The sequence below is a fragment of the Panthera uncia genome, assembly GCF_023721935.1.
Source record: "Panthera uncia isolate 11264 chromosome D3 unlocalized genomic scaffold, Puncia_PCG_1.0 HiC_scaffold_8, whole genome shotgun sequence".
In the NCBI taxonomy this organism is placed as follows: domain Eukaryota; kingdom Metazoa; phylum Chordata; class Mammalia; order Carnivora; family Felidae; genus Panthera; species Panthera uncia.
The window spans coordinates 23,617,605-23,638,043 of NW_026057586.1; the positions used below are offsets into that span (position 1 = coordinate 23,617,605).

Consider the following 20,439-nt stretch of genomic DNA (forward strand, 5'->3'; position numbering starts at 1 on the left):
AAAAAACAAAAAAAAAACACACAAAAAAAATAACCAAAAAAAAAAAACCCAAAAAACAAAAAACCACAACAAACTCGAAGTCTACTTTGAAATTTTTTCATGTACTTTTAAAAACCAAAAATCATCTCTTTCCAAGAACACTACCATATTCCTCGATTTACAAGAAATTACTTACTCTTTCTATATGTAATATACCAGAAGGAGTAAGACTCCTGTGGCTTCTATTCTATTCAAAACCATTCTACAATATCGCTTACTGACCTACATTTTTTAAAAGATTTTATTGTTTTTTTTCTTAAGTAATCTCTATCTTCAACGTGGGGCTCAAACCCACAACTCCAAGATCAAGAGTCACATGCCCCACCAACCAGGCCAGCCAAGCGACCCAATGACCTACATTTTTAAGGCCTTTTTTTTTTTTTTTAAGTGGAAAATGCTTGATTTCTTTAAGCAAGCATTAATGAAGTCAATTGTTTATTCCATTTGGAAAGCAATGAAATTTCACAGTTGTTATCTATCACTGACATAGCTTCAATCTTTTCTCATCTAAATGGGAATATAATCAAGATACACAAAAGGAAATGACACCATCGATCAAAGTATCAAGGAAAAGGAACATTTTTTTCCTCTCTACAAATCACATTTCCTTAAGGCTAGGATTATAAAATTAAAAGTTAAAGAGATTATTTCAATACTCCCCAATTATTTATTTTTAAACATGATGTTTTTAGAAACCTCCCTTCCTACTCATCCCAAAAAATTTTTTCCAAGTTATCTTCAAATGTTAATGACATTTTTACTCTTGCTTTTAACAACTGTACATGTCAGATTCTTAGCTACCTTACAAAAAGTGTCCCTATATAAGAGAAATGAGATTATTTTAATTTACAGATACTTAAAAAAAAAAAACCTGAAGATATTCAAGTGCCAAATGAACACAGGTTGTTATTGGTACTGAATATTTCTATTACACAATTCCAAGTGTGTAAGATGAAATTAAACAATACACCTAGATAAGCTTATTTGAAAAAGTCGTCCTTTTTTTTTTTTTTTTTAAGTTTATTTATTTTTGAGAGAGCACAAGTGGGGAATGGACAGAGAGAGACAAGGACAGAGAGAGAATTCCAAGCAGGCTCCACACCCCCAGTGCAGAGACCGACGCAGGGCTCAAACCCACAAACTGGGAGATCATGACTTGAGCTGAAGTCAGACACTTAACCAACTGAGCCACCCAGGAGCCCCTGAAATAGTCTTCCAATTCCCCTATTTTGTCCAATTTCTTTTCTTTTAATCCTATCAATACACTTTTTTGAGGTCTACAGAACATTTTGAAACAAATTCTTTAAAAATCACGATTCAACTATGAAAATATATCTAAAAAATACCAAGAAAAACTATCTGCATTTCATTCATATCACTTTTCCTGGTTTTCAATAGACTTGGCTCTAGGGAATAGAACAGTTAGAATGAAGTCAATTTAGCAAGCATCAACAAAGGCATGCAAATTTAATCTCCAGATAATATCAATAAAAGTAAGTGGCTGTACTCTATCACTAATCTATGCTTGGCTGGCTGTAATGTGCTTTCTTTTATGATCCATCACTGACCACTCTGTAAACTATATTCCCAAATTGGTAAATAAAGAGTAGACAGATAATAGAAGCACTAAGTGATTAAGAGGGCCCAGGCTCTAAAGTATATGCTTAAACTATAAGATCCACTTAGAATATGCTGTCTATGGTGAGACCGTCATCTCAGGTAGCAAATCCAAAATATGTTGCTACATACATTTTGGTGAAGAGGTAAAATGAATTAAAGGGAGGATATTTGGTATACTTTACTTGTAAACTCAATTACAGAAATTAGGCCCCCATTTATTCCAAAGATCAAATTTGTATTCTGAATCTCATTTGATATTAAATAGAATAATGCTTCCTTTGGTGGCAGCTAACAAAGTATTAGTCCAGATCTATCAACAATCTACTGCTGATGTGGGCTGAGATACACTCTCCTTAGCAACCAGGTGCAAATAACACCATATACATGCCAAGACCCTGCTCTGTAATTAGTTTTAAAAAAAAAAAAAAAAGCAACCCCACTTGCCAAACAGCAAACCATGCAACATTTGGTGACTGTGCAAATAAACAACAATATTAAAGAACAGAATCGGGGGCGCCTGGGTGGCTCAGTCGGTTAAGTGGCCGACTTCGGCTCAGGTCATGATCTCATGGTCCGTGAGTTCGAGCCCCGCGTCGGGCTCTGTGCTGACAGCTCAGAGCCTGGAGCCTGTTTCAGATTCTGTGTCTCCCTCACTCTGACCCTCCCCCGTTCATGCTCTGTCTCTCTCTGTCTCAAAAATAAATAAACATTAAAAAAATAAAAAAATAAAAAAAGAACAGAATCATTATTGCCCTGGTCAGGCCCAAGAAAAGATAAACCTAATATCCCTCTGTCTCTATAATGTAGCAGAGATGATGGTGTATCTCTATCACGAGAAGAGCCTTTTAGAAAAATTTGTTAAAAAAAAAAAAAAAGATACACAGAATTTAGCTTTATTTCAAAATTGACTAAAATACATAATGTCTATCTTAAGGGATATAAGTTATGAACAACTTTATCAAGATCCTTTTTTCTAAATTTGTACAAGGGAGACTGAAACGGCTATTATAAAGTAATATTCTGCCAGATAAAAAATAAAAACTGATTAAAGTAAAGCTTGCAATTCCATTAACAGAAATGTTTACAAACATCTTGGTCCAAAACTACTTGTTAACTACTCAAACACTTCTCTAAAACATATCTGAAAGCTCAAGACAATTCTTACTTCTGCATGTAGTAGTAGAGGTAGTACAAATTGACCATTAATTTAAATCAATATTATAATCAAAGTTATTACTTAAATTCCAAGTTGACTGTACATCAACATAAAAACACTTAAGTAGGGGAGCCTGGGTGGCTTAGTCGCTTTAGTGTCCGACTTCACCTCAAGTCACTATCTCGCAGTTTGTGAGTTCAGCTCAGGTCACAATGTCGAGGTTCATGAGTTCGAGCCCTATCAGGCTTTCTGCTGTCAGCATACAGCCCACTTCAGATCCTCTATACCCCTCTCTCTTTGCCCCTTCCCTGCCCACACTCTCTCTCAAAACTAAAACATTAAAAAAAAAATTTAAGTAAATTGCAAAATTACAAACACCATTTTTTCTAGGACCAACTGAAAGACCTTTTTAATACTTTTTTCCTATAAAAGATATCACATTACTTTTAATTTTTACTTGGAGTTTCCTCCAAGTGACTACATGTAAATATTAAATAGGGAAAATCAACTTGCTGACTACACTGGATTCTACTACTCACTTGTGGAAGCCACAGGAATGTTGGGAAAGTTGGTGGTGCTGGTAGCATTGGACTCAGATGGAGCTAACAGAGCTGGGGTGCTGTATGTCTCCGTTGAGGCACGATTACTTGGTGGATGCTGGATGGTTTGAATTGAATGACCTTCAGTGGATAATGATGGCTGCCCTTCAAAGTCATGAACATATTCATCCTTCACCAACATACTTGGTGGAGCTATATAAAAAAGTAAACACATTTAAAAATTTTATAAGCTTCTGTTACCAGAAAAAAAAATCTTGTATTGTAATAACACCTAAAATTAACTATAATGTAAATAACTCTAACTCAGAATTTTTCATAATATTTGAAAAGAATACTACTTTATCAGCAAAAACTATGTATTTAGAAATAGTGACATCAAATATATTTTACCATTCAATCTGACAGACCCCCCAGAAATCTGAACATAGACTGTACTCCCAACAACTTCCAGCAATGATCCTGAAGAGGTATTCCTTAGTTTATTGATCAACCTAGAAGTAATAATCATCTTTTTTTTTTTAATGCTTATTTATTTTTGAGACAGAGAGAGACAGAGCATGAACAGGGGAGGGGCAGAGAGAGAGGGAGACACAGAATCGGAAACAGGCTCCAGGCTCCGAGCCATCAGCCCAGAGGCCGACGCGGGGCTCAAACTCACGGACCGCGAGATCGTGACCTGGCTGAGGTCGGACGCTTAACCGACTGAGCCACCCAGGCGCCCCGGTAATAATCATCTTAAACACAGGAGTTAGATGAAAACCAAATGGCTGGGGAAAATGTTTATCCAGATGAGAAGACCAAATTGAGATCAAGTAATTAGCTGTATCTTCTTGCTAATTTCACACTGTAGAAATGAGTGGGATCTGATAGCTATCCAATTCCAGGATTTAGACTTATTGTCAAGTGTCATGCATTCAAAGATTGAAACGTATTCAATGTCCGTCCCCTCCAGGGTTAGAACCAAAAAGAAAAATCCTAAATGGTAAGTCAAACTGAAATTTCCTTCTAGAAACCCAAATCAAATGATGTTTGATAAACATATGGTGTGAAAAAACTCAATAATCAACATCTTTCACCTATGTGGTTATGCCTTAAGCAAACCTAGACTCTAGCTGATACAACAACACTTTTCCTTTAACAAATTAGGGAAAGCTGCCTTTTCCTCAAGGAAAAAAAGAAAACTTAGACTGCACTGATAATGTCAACTGTTCTCTGCCCAGAACCTCCCTATTTGTTTTAGACAATTGTTTTGGGGTATGCTTTTTGTCTTTAGCAAACAACCCTTTACTGCTTCTAAACTAAAACTACCCCATAACTTTACAACCCACAGAATTCTAATACTAGGTTCTCTTAGAATAATCAATTAACAGTCCACAAGAAGACATTCTCTTTTCCATTAAGAATCAACATCCAGCACCCTTTGTGTTTCCCTTATGTCAGTTTTTGAAAACATTGATTATACATAAATACCAATTAGTTACATGGCTTTTTTTTTTTTTTAAGTAGGCTCCATGCCCAAAGTGGGGCTTGAACTCCTGACCCTAAGATCCCTGAGATCACAACCCTGAGAGTTGTGTAATCTACAGACTGAGCCAACCAGGTGCCCCAACATGACCTTTTTTTTAATTGAGAATATTTAAAAGAATAAGCCATTGTTCAAATTACTATGTACAATCTCTTAAAGGGCTTTTTCATACATCACAAGTCATGAAGACACCGATATAGTTAAGACCAAAAAATTCCGTTCCCAAAAGTTTTTCTTTAAAAAATTCTAGGGAGGGGCACCTGAGTGGCTCAGTCAGTTAAATGTCTGACTCTTGGGTTTATGCTCAGATCATAATCTCACAGTGTATGGGTTTGAGCCCCACCTCCAGCTCTGTGCTGACAGTGCAGAGCCTGCTTGGGATTCATTCTCCCTCTCTCTCGCTCTTCCCCTCCCCTGCTTGTGCTTGCTCTCTCAAAACAAACATTTAACAAAATAAAATTTAATTTAAAAACATTTTTAAAAATGAAAAAATTCTAGGGAAACAAAAAGATAACCAAAAGGATGCTTAACACATCACTATGTATAAGTGAAAAAAGAAAAAACTGGACCCAACCATTCATCACTAATGTTGGCCAAATCATAAAAATTCAAGAAAAAATCATTTGGGACAGAAAGCGAGTATTACTGTATTTATTCAATCTTTCAAAAAAATTATATCATTCAACAAAGTTCTATAATTTTCTTCATATAGATCCTGACATCTCTAATTCCTGGACATTTTAGGGTTTTTGTTGTTATACTGACTAGGATCTTTTTATCAGATACTGGTATTACTAGTACATAAAGAGAAAGCTACCGATTTGAGGAAACAGTTGGTCAACTTGATACTCGTCGCTTTTGCTTTTCAGTGGACTCTTCGGCCTAATGTGCAGTTGTAACAATTAAATCCTACTTTATGCCTCATAATATTTTTTTGCCTAATACATTGACTAAACCTTCCCCAAATGTAAGCTTGAGACTTCCACCTGTACAAGTCTCTTTCTCAAATAACTTAAACCATGTCCCTTGGGTGAAACTGTAGGTATCAAGGATAGATGTCTGCAATATACTTTTTTGCAAAAGAAAAAAAGTAGGTTACAAAACACTATTGTACACTATGATCACATGCATGTTTAAAAAATCACATCACGTAATTTAAAAAGCAAGGTCCGGAACAAGTGCACAATATGCTTTTTATTTAAGAAAGGAGGGAAAAAATACATGTATTTTTGCGTAAAGAAACCCTGGAAGGAAACACCAGAAACTAATAAAAGTGATTACCTGAGGTAGGGGGGAATGGGGGCAAGGGTGGGAGCACTTCTTTTCACTGTATACCTTTTTATAGTATTTTGATTTATGGACCATGTATTGCCTATTCAAAAAAATAAAATTAAAAAACATATAGTATATATTTTTTAAGTCCAGAAAAACAGACACCAAACTATTAAGTATTTCTCTTTATGGACTAGCATTCCACAAATTCATCCACTGAGTAAATATTTATTGAGCACTTATGTTCCAGGTACGGTTCTAGCACTTGGGATATATTAATAAACAAAAGAAAAATCTCTACCCTCATAGAACTTACACTCCTCTGTAATATTTTTTTATTGTTTAAGTATCTAATATTGAGTGCACATTACTCCAGCTTCTCCTAGCTGTCCATCTTGATCTTCATCTACTCAAGTGTGGACAATGCCACCTACCATGGAGGGGATAATGGGAATGGTGCAACACTTGAATGCACTTGGCTCAGTCAGTACCTGACACAAATGTGTACTTAGTAAGTGTTAGCTGTGATGATTTCATTGTACTTTTAGAGCAGTCATACCTGTAGTAACTGGAAAATGTCCTATGAAGTGTAAGGAATATGTATAAGGGACAGAAAAGCTGAAGCCACTGGGCTCACCTCCGACCACAGCACTTCTCTGATGCTACTCTTGCTGTCTCATTTACCTTTTCCTTTTCCTTCCTCCACTAGACTATGAGCTACCTAGAGTGGAGAAAACATACCCTACTTATCCTATCACCCCGAGATCCTAACACAGTACCAAGCAATACACGCTCATTAAATCTTCTTAAAATGAATATGCAGGCTGATGTGGTCATGGAAAGTTTCATAGAAGACAGGAAATAAGCTGGAAATGATTATCACCAAAATTCCAACTCAAAAGTGAAGGAATTATCCCATTTTCTTAACTTTTTCTTTACCTGGCTTTGTATTATTTCTTTGTCCAAATCTAGAAGGGACTGTGAAAAACATCTGTTGTTTTCTGAGGAAATGAGCCACTGAACCTGGCCTTAACAAACCACCACTAGGGGGACCTACAAGGCTGAAACAGCCCTAGAGCCACTAAAAAGAACCGATCATCCACACAATCCGACCACTAACAGCTACTCATGACAGCAGTATTTCAGAGTAAGGGAGGAGTGTGATGAGTCCTCAGAATTGGATCTCCTCACAACCACCACCACTAAGGAAATTCTGATATAATTATCACTACAGTCTCCCAAACCCTAGTACTTTAATTCTCCAAAAGCAGGGATGGAGAAAGGTGAAAATCTGAAGGGTATTTACTTTCAAAGAAAATAAATGACATAATATCAAGGGCTTGAACCAATCTTAAAGGTACTCTTCCCAGACCACTACCACATTACCAGCCCACTGTTCTCAGAAACCTACTAACCACTAACAAGTAACAAAAGGCACTAGAATCTTCCTCCATTATTCATGACATAGAAGAAAAATGGACAATAAAAACAAGTAGACTTTCATGCTCTTCCTAAATTTTGTTTAAGGTTGTTAAACAAATGGATGGTAGTTCTGACCCACCCCTAAGACTCTGCAACAAGAAGTGCCAACCCACCGATTTCCCTCCAGAACAGCACACCTTTCTAAGATGACAGTGGTTCTTTATCAGAATTTCTCTGTAAATTAATTAGTTCCTACAAAAATTTTAGCTCATTAACACGTTCTAAGTAACAGCGCTAAAGTTTTAACAGAACTCTGTTCTCAAATATTATACTAAAAAACAAAACAAAAAACACCCCCCCATTGATTTAATTTCCCCACCTCAAAACTCTCCTTTTAAAAACAGAATTGGAAATTATCTATGAAAGTTAAAGTAGCCTTGTTTTATCGACTCAAAATGTAACAAGACTGAAAAAATATTAATATATATATAAATAAGTTAGAAACAAAGAAAAATTAGAATATTGGTATTTTTAAAGGATATGTTATACATGACTCTAAATTACCAGACATTATCGGTATCTATATTCATTTAAACTGTTCTGTGAGATTTTCTTCCAAAATAGTCTGTTTTTACCAATCAAAAAATATTGTTTATGTTTTATAGTCCCCTATCATATTTTTTTAGACCACTTTGGTACATAAGTGTAGTTCAAATCCAAAGAACCAACAGCCTATTTAAATCCAGTTTTAAATACTGATAAATGCCCCCCCAAATCTACATTTCCAAAACAGTAAGTGTTTTTCTTGTAAATGCTACCAGAACTCACACAAACTAATTTTAGGTCAATAAAAAATAGAGGGGACAGGATAAAAGAAAACAGAAAGTTACAAGAAACAGATTACCTACCATTACTCTGCAGTGTTAATCCTGAGAGATCTTAATTTTTTAAAGGGGAAAAGAAAATGAAACATTAATCATTACCACAATAATATTTTCCATTGTATTTAAAATTACAAAATGTAATTTTACTTCACAAACCATTTCAATCCAAGATTAGTAGTATAAATACTACTATTTCTAACTGACAATACATAAACTATTCAACCTATAATGCCTTCCATCTTATTTTTTAAAAATAATGTTCTAAGTGGGCAGAATATGAACTATCGTGTATACTTAATTTTAGCAGTCAAAATACAAATCTGTTCTAAAGTTCAAATTTAAATATTTATATTTCATTAAGAATATCTGACTCTTTAACCTTAGTTGAAGTACTGGGCTATCTCCAAATTTATAATTTAATGTAGAAAAATCAAATTATTGAGATCTGTTCCCTTTGTGCATCTAAGGATAAGAGCAAAGTCTACTCACCAATTCCAGGTGATACAACTCGTTCATAGTGATATGGATTTACACAGACACTATCACATTTTAAGTCAAATGCATACTGACAATATTTAACATGTTTGAGTTCATTTTTGTGAAGATCAGGCCACCTCCAGAGACGGGCATATATCACATGAGGAAATCCTTTCCGACCAGCCACCTAGGAAAAACAAACAACCATTTACTGATCATCAGTTAATATACTGATCATACATTAAATAAGGCACTTAATATATATTCTCATTTAATTCTTACAATCCTACAAAGTCAGTATTATAACGCCCATCTCATAAGTGAGAAACATTTATGAACTAGTTACTTCTTTGAGACCTGTGCTCAAGTTTTTAAAATGCAAAAAAAAAAAAGTACGAGTTTGCTGAAGTACCCATTTCTAAAATCTAGAAATAAACATTTTAAATCTAATGACAGAAGATTTCTGTATGTTTCTTTAAAAACATGCAGCACAGAAGATATATGATATAGTTCTATACAAAAAATATAATCACTGAAAATGAAAGATTAAAAAAATTATAAGATATAAGCTTTTAATCCTAAATTTTAAAGATATGCTTGAATTCTTTTAGAGTTTTTCATATAAAAGTACCAAATATACAGTATCAGATTTCTAAATTATAAAAGGACCAAATATAACTCAGTTTTTAAAATGTACATATAATACCAAAAAAAGAAGGAAAAAAAGCTACAAAGATGAATACCAAAGTGCTAAAGGTATGGGGTTTCTTCTGCTTTTTGCTTTTATTTCCAAATTTTCTACTTTGAATTTTTTTCTGGTAACATTAAAAAACTTAAAATATAACTTTATTATAAGGAACATCTATTCTTCCATATATTCCCATAATCATATTGGTACAGGATGTAGAGTACCTGAAGAAATGGAGCAAACATTAAATTATCCAATAGTAATGTAAGAGAAAGCAAGAATATTTTAATCTGCCACTACAAAACATAGAAAAACTCTAGAACAAGACTAACCTGAAGCCTCCCATCCAATGTTCTCTGTATGGTAACACATTTGCTAGGATGAGCTCCATTTGTAGTTATAGCTGTTATTAAAGAATCAAGTTCATCTTTTTTCTCCTTCAGCTTCTTTACCAAACTTTCAATTGCTCTCTTTGCAAATGTTTCACTCTCTCCACCTTGTCTATGGCACATCAAACTATGTACAATGCTCAGACAGGCATCATTACTTGTTGGTGTATTTGTAATAGACATATTGTCCATTTGTCAAAGTTATTCTTTTAAATCAAATAGGTCTCCAATTTCCGGAGAAATTTTGATCTTTTGGAGGCAGTGAAAAACAATGACTAACGTTGCAAGGAAAATTATTAGGCATGTGGTATTCAGGATAACCTAAAAAAAATGAGACATAGACATTAAAACACATTTCACAAAGTAGATTCAATTACTTGGGAAAAGAGGGAGTTGCTTCAGTTAAGTCAAAGACTCAATGTACATAATTTAAATTTGGTACTTAGAGTTTTAAATAACTTAATTAAAATGTTGCTGTTTTTGACATTCAAAAAAAATATTAGTTAGGCCTTCTCATTATTATAGGGGCATACTCAATCAAGTCTTGTGGACTGAACTAGTCACCCTAAAGTTAAATCTTAACATGACTTTTTTAAATGATTACTAATGAAGACCAGCACTTTAAAACACGCTTGATTGACTAAACCTAAATGTCTACCATAATACACATGAAAAATTTACCATCACCTGATACGAAATGCTGTTTATCAGTTAAAAACACCCATCTTTGTTATAAGAGACCACTGACAACAGTAAAAAAGATGCACACAAATTTTTAAATGGGCAAAGGATTCTAATACTCCTCTCTCCAAAGAATGGCCAATATGCATATGAAATATGCTAACATCACTAGTCAACAGGGAAATGCAAACCAAAAACACAAGGAGATACCACTTCACATTCACTAGGTTGAGTAAAGCAAAAGGGTAGATAATCATAAATATTGGTGAGGAAGTGGAGAAACGGTACCCTCATCCACTGCTGGCGGAAATGCAAAATGGTACAGCCACTTTGAAAAGTAGTTTGACAATTCCTCAGAATGTGAAACACAGAGTTACTGTATGACCCAGGAATTCCACGCTTAGCAATTCTACCCAAGATTACTGAAAGCCTATGTCCACATAAAAACCTGTACATAAATGTTCACAGCAGTTATCATTCGTAACAGCCAGAAGTGTAATACAAATGTCCATTAACTAATGACTATTTAAATGAGTATATATATATATCCATACAATGTAAACATTATTCAGTCATAAAAAAGAATGAAGTACCATTACCATGCTAAAACATGGATGAACCTGGAATACATGCTAAGTGAAAAAAGCCAGTCACAAAAGGCCACATATCGTATAATCCCATTTACAAGAAATATCTGAACAGGCAAATGCATACAAAGAAAAAGTAGATTAATGGTTGCCAGAGGCAACTCCAAAGGATATGGAGTTTCTTTTAGGGCTAATAAAATATCCTAAAATTGATAATGGTGATAGTTGCACAACTCTATCACTATATGAAAACCACTGAATTATACATTTTAAAAGAGTGAATTTTAGAGTATATCAATCATATCTCAATAAAGTCACTATTCTTTTTAATGGTTATTTATTTTTGAGACAGAGAGCCGCAAGCCCGTGCACGTGGGGCAGGGACAGAGAAAGAAGGGGGAGAGAGACAGTCCCAAGCAGGCTCAATGCTGTCAGCACAGAACCCAATGCGACACAGGGCTGGACACAGGGCTCAGTCTCACAAGCCATTAGATCATGCCCTGAGCCAAAATCAGGAGTCAGATGGTTAACCAACTGAGCCACCCAGGCGCCCCCCAATAAAGTTGTTATTAAAATGAAAGACCACTTAATTCCTCAAAAGATTTTACCTGTAATAAAGTAAATTACTTTCAACAGAAATCAAAATATAGAAAATGAGTATTAGTGAAGCATCTATCCAATATGTGTGAAACTAAAGCAACTTATCTAACCTTAAGATCCCACATGGAATAAGAAAAGGCCATCAGTCCAAGAATAAATGAAGTAAAGCAGGAGTGGAGGCTATACTTTATGCTGAGCTGTTTTTAATTTGTTTGCTGATGATATTATATTCCATGCCTATTCTGCTTTTATTTTCTTTTGCTATTTACTTGAATCATTAAAAATCTACCCCCCTGGGTACCTGGCTGGCTCAGTCGGTAAAGCATGTAACTCTTGTTCTTGGGGTCGAGTTCAAGGCCCACATTGGGCATAGAGCTCTACTAAAATTAATCTACCCCCCCCCCCCCCAACCAAATTAATAAAACTAACTCATCAGTCTCTACCAAAGCTTGTTCCTCTCCTGATGACTTTTACTTTAATTCCACTCAATTACCCAGCATTGGAAAGCGTGATAAATCATCTCTGACTTCCTTCTCTCTTTTCCTACCCCCATTACTTCTCTCTTTTACCACTCCCATATTCTCTCACAAAGTTACATGATTCTCTACCTTTGTCATTTCTAGCAGTCTCCTCTCTATTCTCCCTGATGCTGTTGTAGTTTTGGGTCTCCTAGGCATTTCTATCAATCACTTGGTATTTACCTCATGTTCCCCTCTATTGTTATCTGTTTTACATAAATGCCTGTCTTCTCAACTAAATTAGCCCAATACAGAGAACGTTTTCTTATACCTTTGAATAGCAAGCATTTGCCCACATTCAATAAATACATGTTGAAGGTAGATTTTCTGCATAACCCAAGATTACCCGACTGGGGTGGTGGGGGATGCTGGGAGTCAGAGACCTGGGTTAGAATCCCAGCTCTCACACTAAGTAGTTGGACCGATTAAGTTAAACTCTGAACGTGGCTTAAAAGGAGTACACAGAGCTCAAGGGAGAAAAACTACATGAAATGCCTAGCACATAATGTTCAGTAAAAAGCAGCTACAGTGTGAGTACTAAAATGTTTAGTGTTTATAGTCTGAGTACTAAAATGTTTACTTTAAAAGAAGATTTTCCCATAACACATTACTCATGTTTCTGTATTTCTATTAAAACTTGTAAAAGAAAATTCAGAAGGGCAAGGACAGAAGTAAATCACTCATTCAGGACTCACAACTCCTCTACAGGAGCCAGGCAAATTATATAAATATCTCGGATTTAAAGAAAAGTACTGAGGAGCACAAGTGCACACCCATCAAAAATGGGTAAACACTATTCACTTCCCATGGAAGTGGCGTTTGAGAATGCTAGACCACTGCTAACCTATCTCCAATGCCCATTTGTATATAAAATCTTATTTTTAAGTATCAGCAACTTATTTGTGGAGAAAGGGGAGGAAGGAAGAGGAAGAGAGAAAAACCACCGTGTATGCCAAACACAACACACCTTCAACTCAAGGCTGGCCCAAGACACTGAGGAGGGCACCTGCTGGGATGAGCACCGGGTGCTGTGTGGAAACCAATTTGACAATAAATTATAGTTAATAGTAATAAAAAAAAAAAAGCTGGCCCAAGAGAACCACCAGTTTGAAATTTCTGAATGCCAACATCACAACAATTTTAAGACCTAGACTGAAAGATCTACAGTACAGGGACTGTACTTGTCTCATTCATCAGATGTGCCCAACTCCTAGCACTGGTGAGTGCTCCTTACGGTCAAATGGATGCATTTCTGTATGCACTGTCAGATCCATGCTCGTGCTATTTCTTTTGTCTAAAACATCCAGTCTCATTTCATCCACATGGCTAAGTCCTAGTTATCCTTCAAACTGCAGCTTAAATGTCTCCTCTCCCCACCAATCTGGAGAATGACTTTCCTGGTATGTTTACTGTGTATTCCTGGTATGTTAATTGATTCCCTCCCTCAAATTTAAAACACACCCCAATTACAACCCAACACGTTATACTACAGTTATATGATTACGTCTTTGTCTTACACTGTTGCCACATATCTAGAAGTTCAAGAAAACAGCAAAACTTTCTCACCTTAGAAATTCCCAGCACCATGCACACTTCCTGACATACATGAGGCAAATATGGAGTGACTATAGCTTTTTTATTCTGTGGCATTTCCTTGCAACAAATTTTAAAGAATACAAAATTTTTGTTGTTAAATTCATTTTCTGATATTACATTCCAAAAGATTTGCACCAATTTATAATTAAAGCATTTGAGTGTAATTATTTCCCCACACTCAGATGTTACCATTCCTAAAACTTAAGCTATTTGGGACCTAATGGTATCTTAGAAACTGTTTTAACAGTTTCCTTTGAAAACTTTCTTAGGCACCATGTTCTTGATTTTATCCTTGTTGAATTCCTATGATCACAAGTGCCTAAAACATAATATAAAGTTCCTTGCATAAAAAATAATACATGGGCTCCTGGGTGGCTCAATCACAGTTAAGCATCGGACTCTTGCTTTCGGCTTAGGTCATGGTCTCATGAGTCGTGAGATCGTGCCTCAAGTTGGGCTCTGTGCTGACAGCCACTGACAATGCCAGGCTGTTTGGGATTCTCTCTCTCCTTCGCTCTCTGCCTCTCCCCAACTCGTGCTCGCTGTCTCTCTCTCTCTCTCAAAATAAGTACACATCTTTAAAAGATAAAATAATACCAACAGGGATATATACGTGTTTTCCTACGTTAAACAGCTCTGGATTATAATTTTTTACAAGTGGTACGGAATGATAGACAAAGGTACTAGAACGGTATAAACAAAACTGTAAGTTCTGATTAAAACTCTAGCAGTATGACTGGGCAAGTTAATATGTTTTTCAATTATCTTATCTGTAAAATGGGAACAACTTTACAGATTCTCTATGGTAATCAAATGCAACAGTGTATATAAAAGCAATCTAGGAACCATAAATTGACCAATTCAACAAACACTGTATCTAAAATATGCACAAAGCACTCCAGATACAAAAAGCAAGTAGCACATAATCAGAAAGTGGTTCTCAACTCTACCAAATATCCCGTTTTTGTTAACAAATAATTTATATTACCCCTCTTATTCTGAAACAAAGTTCTAACACACTTACGTATTTTTAAAAATTTAACAATACTTTAATTATGACAGCATAATTATGACAAATTCACACCTTCCAAGAGAGGTGTGGTGTTTTGGCAACTCCAACAGCACAATGGCACTGCAGATGGTGAGACGGATTTCCGCAAATGGTGAATTCTTGATAAGGTGCCAAACATAACAACTTCAATTTAAGAAAAAGAATTAAGATGGGGCACCCGGGTGGCTCAGTCGGTTGGGCGTCCGACTTCGACTCAGGTCATGATCTCATGGTTCGTGAGTTCGATTGCCGCATCGGGCTCTGTGCTAACAGCTCCGAGCCTGGAGCCCATTTCGGATTCTGTGTCTCCCTCTCTCTCTGCCCCTCACCAACTCATGCTCTCTCTCTCAAAAATAAATAAACATTAAAAAAATTGTAAGAAAAAGAATTAAGAGAAACTTAATTCCTGAAAAACTGAATATACGTTAAGGTGGAGTCAGATAGTAAGCTAGTTGTAACATTTTCCTCCTACATGAATTTCTGGGGCATGTCAAAGTGCTACGAGATGCATTGGTAATTCTTCACAGAACCTCACATTACAGGGTGGCATCCCTTATCCTCATCTACCAAAGTTCCTCTCACTAATTTCCACAACATCCCTTAAACAGCACTACTTACTCCACTGAGAACTACTAACCTAGAAGATCCAAAATATTACTACACTAAGTAAGAGATGCTCATAGAGGTAGGTACTAAAGTGATTCAGGACCATAAGTGAGAAAGGATGGAAGTCCAGAGATAAAGCGTCTGAGCATGATGTCTCAGGCTAGGCTAGGCTAGGCTGCAGCAACCACCAACCCTCAAAATATCAGTGGCTTAAAACAAAGGTTTATTTTCTGAATAAACTAAACTATATGTCCATCACAGATAAAAAGGTCACTGTACTGCTCACTAACATCTTTCAGGGATCAGGCTAACAAAGGCTCCATCACTACCCATGTCCTTAAAAGGCAAGAGGAAAGATAGGATAACTCACGTACTGTCTTTTAAAAAACTTTTTTTAATGTTTATTTATTTTTGAGAGAGACAGAATATGAGTGGGGGAGGGGCAGAGAGAGAGGGAGACACAGAATCTGAAGCAGGCTCCAGCTCTGAGCCGTCAGCACAGAGCATGACGCGGGGCTCGAACTCACGAACCATGAGATCATGACCTGAGCTGAAGTCAGAAGCTCAACCGACTGAGCCACCCAGGCGCCCCAACACGTACTGTCTTTTAAAAGCTATCACTTCTGTTCACATTTGATTGGCCAAAGTTAAAAGGCCACGTCAGTGGTTCTCAACCAGGAAAAAACTCTCTCAGGGGACTTTTGGCAATGTCTAAAGAAATTTTTGATTGTCACAACTGCAATAGGGAGGTGGGAGGAAAAGTACTACTGGGTGTCAAGTAGGTAAAGGCTAGAGCTACTGCTAAACATCCTACAATGCACAAGACAGCAACCCACGGCAACAATTTAGCCAACCCAAAATGTCAACAGTGCTGAGGTTGCGACACCCTGGACTATGCCTAATTTCAGTGTGGGGGAAGGAGGCAGAGGAGCACAATACTACCATGTGCCAGAAGAGAGCCATCAGAATACTGGTGGAATAACACTAATAACTACCACACGTGAATAAGAATTTGCCAGGCTGCAGGAAAATCCAGACAAGCAGAGGGATATAGAGTGCAGATGTTTTGTCTAGATTCATCATTAGGAAAGGGGAAGAAATAACAACATTAGATTTGCATTAGAAAGAAAACTACAGTAAGAACATGGAGAATAACTCTGGAAAGGGAAACAGAAAACTAGTCAGGAGACAATGATCAGAAAAGTGATAGGTTAGGGGCATGGGCAATAGAAACAAAGGGAGAACCAATATTTCTAGGTAGAATGGGCTAGATTTTTTAATCAACTAAGTATAAAGGGTGAAAAGAAGGGAGAGTCAAAAGAGGACCCATTTCTTAGTTAACTAAATGATAAAGAATACAAGATTTTAAAAGGGTAAATAAATTCAGTTTTAAATATAGTGAGTTTGAAGAGCTCAGCAGGGAAGGTAAGCCTATTTAAAAGTCTCTAACATACAACTATTAGATAAAGTCTCTGTAATAGAACAAACCATCCCATGATGACAGGGGTAATGGGAGGTAAAAAGTCAGCAAAAGAGATAGAGGTTCCCTTACATCTACCCACCTATTGTGTTATGTCTCTAGCCTTGCACCTGCTATATATCATAAGCTATACTGACCACAGGTCTAACAGGAACTCCATGAACTATAGAGCCAGACAACCAACTAATTAAGATACTCTCTAAAACAGCAAAGATGAATGCTGGCCTGAGAGGTTCTCATGGGAATTCATAAACTTTAGTTAATGAATGCTGACATTTTCTTATTCTCAGATGGCTATTTACTTTTGAATTATTGGCACTATTATACATATGAAACAGATTTTCTACAAGTTATAGGTATTTTGATCAGTGATCAATAAACTAGTTAATATGGGAATATGAGACAAATGCTTATGTTTAACAAGGGGGAAAAAAGCCTGGCACGGTGAAATATCACTAGAAAGAAATTCAAACTATAGGTTTACAAGCAGAAAACATAAAAAGGTTGTGCAGGCTTAGTTCAATTGCCTACAGCAGAAGTTATACCCTAGTTTCTAAACAGAGGAAAGTCTAAGAATTGAAGTTCCTTTTTTTTTTAACATTTTATTTATTTTTGAGACAGAGAGAGACAGAGCGTGAGTGGGGGAGGGGCAGAGAGAGAGTGAGACACAGAATCCGAAGCAGGCTCCAGGCTCTGAGCTGTCAGCACAGAGCCCGATGCGGGGCTCGAACCCACATACCGTGAGATCCTGACCTGAGCTGAAGTCGGACACTCAACCGACTGAGCCACCCAGGTGCTCCTAAGAATTGAAGTTCCTTAAACTGAGGGCAACAGGAGAAAAACTCCAAAGAGCACAAAGGATTAAGTGCACAGGTATAAGTGATTATAAAATCTCAGGTGCAAATAATACAGTCAAATAAAAAGAATGTTTTTGTGCTAACATTTAAGATGAACTACAAGGGGAGACGACTGGGTGGCTCAGTTGGTTGAGCACCTAACTCTTGATCTCCTTGATTTCGGCTCAGATCACGATCTGACGGTTCAGTTCATGAGATGGAACCCCGCGTTGGGCTTTGCGCTGACAGCACAGAGCCTGCTTAGGATTTTCTCTCCCTCTCTCTCTGCTCCTCCCCTGTTTGCGCACTCTCTCTCTCAAAATAAATAAACTTAAAAAAGAAAAAGATGAACTACAAGGGACAAATTTAAAGATAAGCTTCTTGTTTACCCACTGGTCTTGGGTAAGTGTCATACTGGTATACCAGCTTTACCTTAAATAATCTTATTTAAAATTAACTTTGTAACTAGACTTATTGTGGAGATATTTTTATAACATATAAAAACATCAAATCACCATGATATACACCTGAAACTAATAGGATATTATATGTCAATTATACTTCAATTAAAAAAAAAAAAGTTTGCTTCGGAGCACCTGGGTGGCTCAGTCAGTTAAGTGTCCAACTTTGGCTCAGGTCATGATCTCACAGTTCATGAGTTCAAGCCCCGTGTCAGGCTGCGCTGACAGCTCAGAGCCTAGAACCTGCTTCAGATTCTATGTCTCCCTCTCCCTCTCTGTTTAATAAACAGAATTTTTAAATAAACATTTTTTAAAAATAAAAAAAAAGTTTGCTTCAATGGGGACTTAACCTCTCTGCATTTCTGGGTTGCATCATCTGGCCCCTTTGGTTGCTGTGCCAGAAATGAGATCCCATGCCCCACCACACAGCATCTCATCCAGGTCCCAGAGGAGGAGAGGAGGCCAGAAACTCAGGGTGACAACTGATCAGTCAGGCTCTGCAGCAGGTCTCAGTGAATGGTCACCTCCAGGTAGTGAAACCATGTAGTCCCAAACAGAAGAGGAAGGCTGGAGCAGCAGCTGAAACAGAACAAGCTGCCAAAGCCACTAAAGAATCCAGAGAATCTTAGAAGGAGCTTAAGATGTGCCTGATCTGAGTATTTCATATCAGAGTTTCAAATACTGTTACTGACAGGGTGTTACAGGCTAAAAGGTCTCTCCCCCCCAAATTCATATGTTGAAGCTCTAAACCCCAGAACTCCATCAGAATGTGACTATATTTGGAGACAGAGCTTTAAAGAAGTTAATTAAGGGGGTGCTTGGGTGGTTCAGTGGGTTAAGCATCCAACTCTTGATTTCAGCTCAGGTCATGATCTCACAGTTCATGAGTTCGAGCCTTGCGTCGGACTCTGCACTGACAGTGCAGAGCTTGCTTGGGATTCTCTATCTCCCTCTCTTCCTCCCCCACTTGTTCTCTCTCTCTCTCTCAAAATAAATAAACTTAAAAAGGTTAAGGTTAAAATAAATTTCTATTAAGCCAAAAAAATTAACATTTTTCTAGATTGATAATAGAAGTTAAAAGAAGAAACATCAGGGGCTACCTGGGTGACTCAGTTGGTTAAGCATCCAACTCTTGGTTTCGGCTCAGGTCAGGATCTCACCATTCGTGAGTTCCAGATCCACACTGGGCTCTGTGCGGACAGTGCGGAGCCTGGTTAGGATCCTCTCTCTCCCTCTCTATCCCTCCCCTGCTCACTCACGCTCCCTCTCTCAAAATAAATACACTTCTAAAAAATAAAAAAAATTAAAAAAAAAAAGAATCAACAAAGTCCTCTATGTGAATGTGACACCTGTTTTTTGTCTGCCAACTATCCTGCAATTGATTTTCCAAGGAGAATCTCCCCATCTGGGCAGGTGGGACGATCCCCAGGCTGACTAACCAGAGCCACCTCCTAGCCACATTAGTTGCTTCTAAGATGGGAAAGGACCCAAGTCAGATCAATGACACAGCTCCAGGACTTCTGTTGGAACTGCAAAGCGAAAAAAAATCTCTCTCTGCTGGGCTTGACACTGCAAGTAGTTATCCTCAACCTGACCCAAGACTTAAACTAACAGAAAGGAAAGCAAATACAAGACAATGAGTCCTGATGATACTGGCTGGTTGTGACCCATGATCTGGCACTCTGAGGCCAGCTTTATTTTCAGATCAAGCCAAGGAATTCCCCTTTCAACAAAAATTTGACTGATACATGTTTTCCAGTACATAATTACTACGCAAAAATTGACTTAACATTCATAGAAATAACAGCGATATAACACAAACCACATAAAAACTGGAACCAATCATAATCCTGTCAACAATAGACAATTAATAACCTTAAAAATAGCAGTTGTCAAGGGGGGTCTGAGTGGTTCAGTCAGTTAAGCATCTGTCTCTTCATTTCGGCTCAGGTCATAATCTCATGGTTGTGGGATTGAGCCCCACATTGGGC

General features: G+C 37.0%; 1 protein-coding gene across 5 annotated transcripts in view; it reads right to left on the reverse strand.

Moving 5' to 3' along the window:
* Window positions 1-20,439, reverse strand: part of SMAD4 (SMAD family member 4) — a 59,874-nt gene that overhangs the window by 29,997 nt on the left and 9,438 nt on the right. For 4 of the 5 annotated variants that reach the window (XR_007455360.1, XM_049620003.1, XM_049620005.1 and 1 more), the window contains exons 2-5: window positions 9,976-10,353; window positions 8,968-9,142; window positions 8,503-8,532; window positions 3,355-3,567 (exon numbers count right to left, since the gene is read on the reverse strand). Coding sequence is in view for 4 of the 5 variants with exons in the window: in XM_049620003.1 (XP_049475960.1) it covers window positions 3,355-3,567; window positions 8,503-8,532; window positions 8,968-9,142; window positions 9,976-10,224 (667 nt within the window). In the remaining variant the exon portion in view is untranslated. Of the gene's footprint in view, window positions 1-3,354; window positions 3,568-8,502; window positions 8,533-8,967; window positions 9,143-9,975; window positions 10,354-13,385; window positions 19,433-20,439 lie in introns of those variants that run through there. The other variant, XM_049620004.1, reaches the window with a different exon arrangement.